Source organism: Mus pahari, chromosome 2 (assembly GCF_900095145.1).
Source record: "Mus pahari chromosome 2, PAHARI_EIJ_v1.1, whole genome shotgun sequence".
NCBI lineage: Eukaryota > Metazoa > Chordata > Mammalia > Rodentia > Muridae > Mus > Mus pahari.
In genome coordinates, this window is record NC_034591.1 from 117349230 (window position 1) to 117357862 (window position 8633).

At 42.3% G+C, this 8633-nt stretch overlaps 1 protein-coding gene across 1 annotated transcript in view; it reads right to left on the minus strand.

Annotated features, from left to right (window-relative positions):
* The window catches only part of Shq1 (SHQ1, H/ACA ribonucleoprotein assembly factor), a 99727-nt gene that overhangs the window by 35142 nt on the left and 55952 nt on the right, over positions 1-8633 (minus strand). The window contains exon 10 of the mRNA XM_021190983.2: positions 3660-3780. Coding sequence (XP_021046642.1) covers positions 3660-3780 — 121 coding nt within the window. The remainder of the gene's footprint in view (positions 1-3659; positions 3781-8633) is intronic.

The following is an 8633-nucleotide window of genomic DNA, read 5'->3' on the forward strand; positions in this document are numbered from 1 at the left end:
CATGGTCCCAGTGATCAAACTCAAGGTTGTCTGTTGGGTTTGGCAACAAATGTCTTTCCCTTCTGAGCAATCTCCGGAGTCCTACTTCACAGCTTTTAAAAAATTCCATATTAAAACTTTTTTTTGTTTATTTTATGTGTATGGGTGTTTTGTCCGAGTGTGTGCAATGCCTGTGAAGGCCAGAAAAGGGCACTGGATCCCGAGACCTGAAGTTATAGATAGTTGTGATCCACCTTGGGGATGCTGGGAATTGGATACCAGTCCTCTGAGAGAACAACCAATGAATGCTCTTAACTGTTAAGCCATCTTATCAGACCCAGAGCTACATATTTTAGCAAGGAAAACGTCTCCTTTAACTAACGGGGCCCATTCAATTCGACTATAATTTGCTGTGCATACAAGAAGCAGTGATAGGCAGATTAGTGTTCTTTCATGGGGCCCTTGAAGGTTTTGGACGAGATGAAGGCTTAGATTCTTCTACTATGACGAAGGCATAAGATGTATGTGCAGTGACCTCTCGACCAAGTGCTTACGGAGCACCTACCAACAGAACAAATGGTTCACTAAATCCCTTTCCTCCTGGAGAAGTTTCTAAAGGGAGCACTTTTACTTTGACTTCACTTCTACAGTGCACGAGTGAAAACAACTAGTTGTAACACATGGCATAACTGGGAAACTATCTGATCCCACAGGGCCGGGTACTGTCATAGACCTATTGTTATCATCACTGCAAGCAAAACCTCAACAATTCTCCCACTGCCACTCAGGGAATGTATGCTGCAGCAGACACCATGCTAGGAATCCCAGTGCCACGAGCACTGACGGAAACAAGGGATGCTTTTTTGTTTTCCCCAGAAAAATTAATTCATAAACTCATAATTCATAATAAGAATCCAAGGCTTCACAAAAAGCAGATAGCATAGAAAAGCAAAACACCCTCATGAGGCAAACCTTACATTGTTGCCATAGCTTCTTTGATTCAATATAAGAATGACAGCATTTCAATAAGCTTTTGCCAAAGTAAATGTCTGACTGGAAAACTGGAATGCTGTTTTTGGGCAAGTCAGAATTTCATACTTGTCTGGTTCTTCCAAGAAAATGTTACACAGCTTTTTATTATTACAATAAAAAATATCAAGTATAGACTAAAGAAAATATAAACTATTGCGTAATATAAAAATGTGGTGGTTTAACTATAAAAATAAGACAGCAAAAGATGAAGACAAAAATAGTTAAGAGGCCACCCTGGGGTTAATTCAGAAGTGAGATGGTTCATAGGTAAAATACAAGAAAGATCATCTAAGCTGTACTTAACAAAACCAAGGCTGAAATTAGAAAGTTTAATAAAAACCAGATGCATTAAGAAAAGTGTTATTCCAAAGGAAGAGGAAAAAGAGCTAGGCTATCAATAATTTTATCACAGTGAAACAACATAGTCCATTTAGGGAAAGACAAGGTACACTCCAACTGGTGAAGTAGAAGAAGCGAAGTAGTTCACAAAACTGTTGAGTCCCTGCAAGCTCTCTCTCCTTTCCTACTGTTGACTACACTATCCTTTTGGAAACAAAACCAAAACCAAATAAAAAAATCATTACCACCAGAATAATTAATTCCTGAGAACGTAAGAATTCTGCTGTTTCCTATGACTTAAAACAAGTGTTAAAAAAAAAAAAAAACCCTTAAAGAGTACCTGATTACCCCCACAGCAACTTGCGCACTTATAGCTGTCTGTGGAATGCAATGTCGTTTTCTCTGTATTTAATAAGGAATGTCACAATATGGAGAGAAACACTCACAAAAATGGGATTCTGGCACCAACCTCTACACTCATTACATGGTTATACAATCTCTGCATGCAAATCACCTACACGCCACTCACTACTGCAACTGAATTTTATTATGAAATAATAATAATAATAATAATAATGATGATGATGATAGAGCAACACCAGGAGAGGGCAGCAGGGTATCTGATGAGCTCAGTCAGCTTCAAGAGGGCAGATGAGGTGATGGCCTGCCATTAAGACCTGAAGAGTTAAGGATTCAGTTTTCCACCACAGATGTGGCTTCTACAAGCTGCAGAGTGAGGAGGCGTTGGCAGCGAACTGAATATCCTCCAGACAACAGGCCGCCGGGTGGCTTTCACACTACACTCTCATGTCATTGCTTCCTCGTGAACAGAAAGAAGAAATAATTCCAGATCACAGGTCATCCACAGAGGTATTAAAAGGCAATTACTGCAGTAACAGAAGGCCCGTGCTTCTTTCCTGTCTAGGTAGCACTGACATGCCACTGTGCCATGGTGGTCTACACCACTGAGGGAACATTCCAATCAAGGGCTCTGGAAGTCCCAACAAAGGGCCCCTTGCTACTGAATTGGATCACTGGCTGCCTGGTGAGAAGCAGATCTACTCAAGTTCTTCCTGACATACAAATGCACCACCTTTTAAAGCTAATAACCAACTGACAGTGCTTCGGTGACTGAGGAAATACTAAACACTTCTACAAATCATGAAAACTTTACTCAGCAAGTGCTGGAGCCTGTTTGTGAGTGTTCACACTCTTCAATACCTACTTCAATAAGGTGTAAGACTGGAAAATTTGTATTTTCTTATATTTCGAAACATGAACTCAGTAAGTCTGGGGTCAGTCAACAAAGGCACAGCTCTTGTTTGCACTAGATTTAAATCTTGTAACTTTACACATGTAAATGTCAGTACACATGCACACACACACAGCCCTGCCATAGGTACAGGTCTAGGTACCCAGTCTTGAGATGTCATATCAGTTTGGAGATAGCAATTGTGTGCACACCACTAGGGTTTGGATCCAGAAGGCCCACATACCCTTCTATGAGCATCTGTCATGGTTAAGGGAACAACCACCTGGGAACTGTAGAGCTTTTGGACTCAGGCCACTAGGAGTCCTCCAGCCTCGCCCACTTTCTCCTTATCTGATAAGACATGAGGAAGCCATGCGGCAAGTCCATAGCACATGGGCCCCAGCCACCAGTCTTACTTGCCATGAACCTTCTGAACCCGTGTTTCTCAGCCTTTCTAATGCTGTGCACCTTTAATACATGTGACCCCCCCAACTACAAAATTATTTTCACTGCTCCTTAATAATGGCAGTATTGGTACTGTTAGGAACTGTAATGTGTGATCTGTGTTTTCCGCTGGTCTTGGGTGATCTCTGTAAGGGCCAGAGGGGATGTGACCTACAGGCTGAGAACCACTGCTCTAAACTATGAACAGAATAACCTGCTCCTCCCTTTAGTTGTCTCTGGCACATATTCTGCTATAGCAATACCCACACCAAAACCCAAATTTTATCTACCTACACCTATCTCCCCAAGCAATTTATCAAACTGCCTATCTTAATGAAACTTGTTCTCCTGTTTCTCCCTCTTTCCTGAATCCGTGTGTGTGTGTGTGTGTGTGTGTGTGTGTGTGTGTGTGTGTTCTCTCTCTCCCTCTCTGAGACAGTCTTTCTATGTAGCTCAGGTGAGTCCTGACTAGTAATGTCTCTGCTTACAATGCAGCCATTTCTAAAGTGTTTAGCAGCTTTGGGTTTCTCTTACTTATAATAACACTCCCTCCTAGTCAGTGATGTTTCACTGTTGCAAGCATGTAGAACTTACCCAGGGACACACAACTTACTTAGCCTTCTGAATCCATACACAGTAGTCTGAGATGTAGAGATCATTCAAAATATATGCTGGGTCATTTTCCTGAAAGATTTTGTGAACATCCAGGAGACACTTTAAAACTGCACTCTTACCTGAAGGAAAATTTGAAAACATTCAGTCAACCTTAAGGAAAAAAATCTGATTTCTTAGTTAAGAAATTTATATCTTGAGAGGTGATACATTTAAGACAGCTCAGAGTTCTAGTCGTTTAAGATCATGTAAAACAAATGATCTAGCCCAGCACTCTATTTCTGAAACAGCTCTACCAAGTTACCCAGGCTGTGGAGCCACTGCCTCCCTGCAGAATGGCCGGGATTGCAGGCCTGCATGGTTGACTGGCTGGAAAGCATGTTTTCAAAGAGACAACTTGTGCTCTTTCAAAGGTGGTCCCCAATACCTACAAGCTGCCTGCTACCTGCACGCTAGCAGGCCCCCCCCTTTTCAACAGTCTGAAATCTACACACAGCATGATGCTCACCCAGCAACACCTTTCAACACCCCCCCAACCCCAAACCTCTATTCTTTTTCCTTGGAAATGAAATGCCTCTTATTTCTGCCCACTCTCCATAGCTGACAGAGTCCCAAATATTCACCAAAATAGAGAAATCAAACAGGAATCAGTGGTATCTAGTGTCTACTCCAATCACTTGACACAGTTACCCTGGCCACTTGCATACAATCAGAGTCCTGCCCTTGACTTAACCAGATAAACTTGCCATCTTGCAGTTCTCAGTTTACATATAGAACCATAAAGCAACACTGCTGACTTACTGGTTTGTTCAGCCCACTTTCTTATATAACCCAGGACCACCTGTCCAGAAGTGGCACCACCCACTGTGGGCTGGGACTTCTTCCATCTATCTATCACTAACCAAGAAAATGTACACACAGACTTACCTATAAGCCAATCTGATAGAGGCAATTTCTGAATTGCCCTTCCATCTTTCTAGATGACTCCAGTATGTATCAAATTGACAAAAAACTAGCCAGCACCCTAGGTAACTGGCTGACTGACCACAAAGAGTTAAATATCAATCACAGGTCTTTGCCAGAAAAAACCTCTTCACTTGTAACTTGACTTTACTTCTCTACCGTGTGACAGCCCCAAGGGCTCCCTCCAAAGGTCTCATGCCTTCTTAATATAACCAGATGAGCAGAAAACACAGGATTTAGGGTGGTCAGGAGAGTACTGGCCCATTCACTATCTCAATAGGGCAAGCCCACTGTGTGCACAGCACTGATCTATGTGGAGGAGCAGTTACTCACTCCTCATGCCACCTCTTTCTCCATGTGTCCACCAGAAACACGTTGTATGATCAATAAAACCTGGACACGATCTACCACACAGCCCTTAAATACTGACAGAAGAATGTTCAAACATGTGATTCATGTTTTTAAGCAACTGAGAAAGAATATTCAGATGAGGTTTTCAACAAGCATGCCTTTCATATACAAGACAGCTTGGGAAGGGGGATTTATAAGCTCTCTTTAAAAGCTATGCTTCCACAAGCCTTACCAAAACTATTCTCATGGAATTCTATGTCATAGCATGGTAAAAGATACCCCGGTAATCTAAAAGAAGCACAATTAAACTCACCCCTCCTTGGCCCTCTACTGGCATCTGATGCCATGTTTAATCTCTCAAGCTAGCAGCCAGCCTAACCGTGGCGAGCACCACATCACAGCTAGGGTAGATAGCTGGGGCTTTTAACATCTCTTCTGTGTCAAGTGTCCTCTCTGGCCCGAATAAGTACTCAGTTACTTATTCAGTAGCTATCCACAAAGGAAACGACTAGCTCTCTTCCAGGCTGTCACATGGTTGGTGACCAGAAGCTTAAGGGGACTCACAGTCCCTGCTTCCAGTTCCATGGTCTTGTCATACATCCCATGAGAATAAAAAAGCTGCTCAAGCCTAAAGCTAAGACAATTACTTTGGCTCAAAGGCACTGCAGGAAAGGGACCATTTTTCAAGCAGTTTACTGCCTGCTCCAGAGTATAAAAAACAAAGGTACTCTGAACGGTAACCACGGTAACTATTTTCACTGCAGGAAGGAGCTAGCATCTGTCCCCAGGATGTTAAATGGCCCAACTTCAGAGATCCCCTAAAACTGATTGGCTGGATAAACTAACTCTATTCATGAGAGATCCTGAATCTAGGGTTTCCTAATTATCTGTGAAGGCACTGGAAACTAATGTCCCAGGACTATAAATGACAAGAGCCATGAATGTTCTGCTTCAGGAATGACTGTCTAGTGATGGCACACAGAAACATAATGACAATGTAAAGAAAATATGTAAGACAATCATAAGTAGGTGGCCAGTAAACACGATTTGACATGCTCTCTGGCTTGCTTTCTTTCCTATTAGTGGCCAGGCTGGGCAATAATCTCTCACTGACAGACAGACCAGCTTAAGGTTGAGGCACTTAAGAAATTGTTCCTATCCATAGAGGGATCAGAGGAGATGCTTTTGCTGGCTAAATGCCAAAAAAGGAAGGGGGGAGGGGAAATAATGTAAGCTGCTACCTACACCCAAGAAAATCTCAATTTCTTTTCAGTGTTGCTTTCTAGGCATCTCACTCTTCTCTATGCATGTGAAGGTCAGAGGTCAAGCTCAGTTGTTCTCGAGGAGCCATCTTTCTTGGTCTTTGAAACAGCATTTCTCTTGGGACTGGAGCCCAGTGAGTAGCTACTGCTGACCAGTGAGCAGAGGGCCAGGGGAGAGCACTAAGTAGACTGCTCTGACACTCTGTTCTATTCTCTTGAGACACAGTCTCTCACTGAACCTGGCAGCTAAACCCCAGCGTTGGACATGTGTGCTGGGCATTAAACACAGGTCCATACTTGCTTAGCAAGGGCCCTTCCTGACTATGCCCCCCTTTTAATGTTTTAAGAAGCTACAGAAGATAAGAAGCCCCCCCCCAAAAGGAAAAAGTCTTTAAAGTACTAACAGAAAAGTCTCATTGTTATTTATAAAATACATCAGAACAAAACCCAACAGTACTTATCATCTTCAACATAATTTAGCAGACATCTAGGTAAATTTCTTAGCGTTAGATAAAACAATATTTTCAAAGGAGATATCTTAGCAACTATTTTAACATTAATTTTCATAGTTCATTTGAGCCTAAAAAGAGAGAAGATAGAAATACTCTGTCAAATCAATCAAAATTAAGAGAACTAAAATGTGGCAATTTGCTTCACTACCAAGCCCTGTTAAGATGTAGAATGAAGTCAAGTCCCTGCCAACAGAATGCTTCTCACTCTGGGTAAGTCTTATGTACCCTCAAATTCCACGTAAGGTCTTCATTTCTGCATTGTAAGAGGCAGCACATACTGAAAACAATGATTTACTGTTAGGCAGAGTAAGGCCAGTTAAAGACCTATCCTTTGCCATTACAGCGACACATCGTGTCCATACATCCACAAACAGATTTAGCAGGGAGCGAGAGCACACTCAGTTACTGCTGGAAATGCACAAAGCTCAATCAAGTGTCTAATTTATCATCCAAGTATCAGTTCAGGCATTCCTTTCTCTGTGAGCAGAGTCCTAGCTCTCCTTCAGCTCCACTTCAGGTGCCCTTATAATGCCCAGCACATCTCTCTGTTATGTCAATTAGAGCAACACCAACATCACATCACTAACCCTACAAGTTAGGTATTTCCTTTTTTGTTTCACAAGAAATGAATGATTTGGCTAGGATTTGAAAAGAAATACATCTGACTCTCAGCCCCTATGCCATAAACACAACGTTTGCATTTATCACCAAGTGGTGAAGTCGTAGGCTGGAAAGGGTGAGTTTTCATCTTTCACTCTCTGGATTGGAACACTGTCCAGAAAACTGTATGTTCCTGTTCAATAAAGGCTGCACCCTGCAGTAGACAGAAGCTAACATTTACGTCCTTGCACAGACTGCTTGGTTAACAAGTGTAAGTGGAAACACCTCTGTGGACTTACTTCAAGCTTACTGTATCATTGTATATAGGCAAGGGCCTCACACCTGTAATTCCAGTACAGGAGGATTTCCCTTGGCAACAGTGAGCCAATCTGGGATACAGAAAGAAACCATGTCTCAAAACAACAAAAACAAGCAAATACTTAAAAACAAGCAACAACAAAACTCACCTAGTCGGGGACCACCCCCTCCAGGAGGGAAGAAGGCCTGAAGGCATCAGAAAGCTCCTGAGTTACAACATCCACAAAACCTCTACGGTTATAAAAGGCAATATGCAGTTGCTAGGAAGAGAGGACCAGTCAAGCTGTCTACATGTTGTTTGAGAAGCTATAGAGATGCAGCTTTGTGAGTCATCACTTAAGCCAAAGTGGGCTTCTCGGAGATGGAGCTGCCATTTGAGTCACCATATTCCTGAGAGTGAACCTCCGTCTATATGCCTGTAAGTAGCCTCAATAAACTCACTGGTTTACTAAGTGAGACATGGAGGGAACTGTTTCTTTGGTCTATGGTCAATGCCCTATCTAGGGTGAATAGAAGTTGCTCATGTCTCCCCAGGAAGAATCATACAATGCACCTGACACGCAAACAGGGCCAACAGAACTGAAGGTGAGTATAGGAGAAATGGCTATTTATTTCCTGCCACCGTGCCATAGAGGCAGAGAAACTTGAATTCGCTAGTTTGAATGAGAATGCTCCCATGGGCTCATATAGTTTAATACTTGGTCCCCAGTGGATAGAACTATTCGGGAAGAATTAGGAGGTGTGGCCTTGTGGGAGGTGGTATGTCATTGGTAGAGGTGGAGGCTTCAAGGTCATACCAACTCAGTTAGTACTCTGCTTCCTGTTTGCGGATCAGGTTGTAAGTTTTCAAGTATTGTTCCAGTTCTGTGCCAGCTTGCCACATATTTCCCAGCATAATGGTAACAGACTACAATACTCTGGAACTGTGACCCCCAAAATGAAATTGTTTTTTTTTTTTTTTTTTTTTTT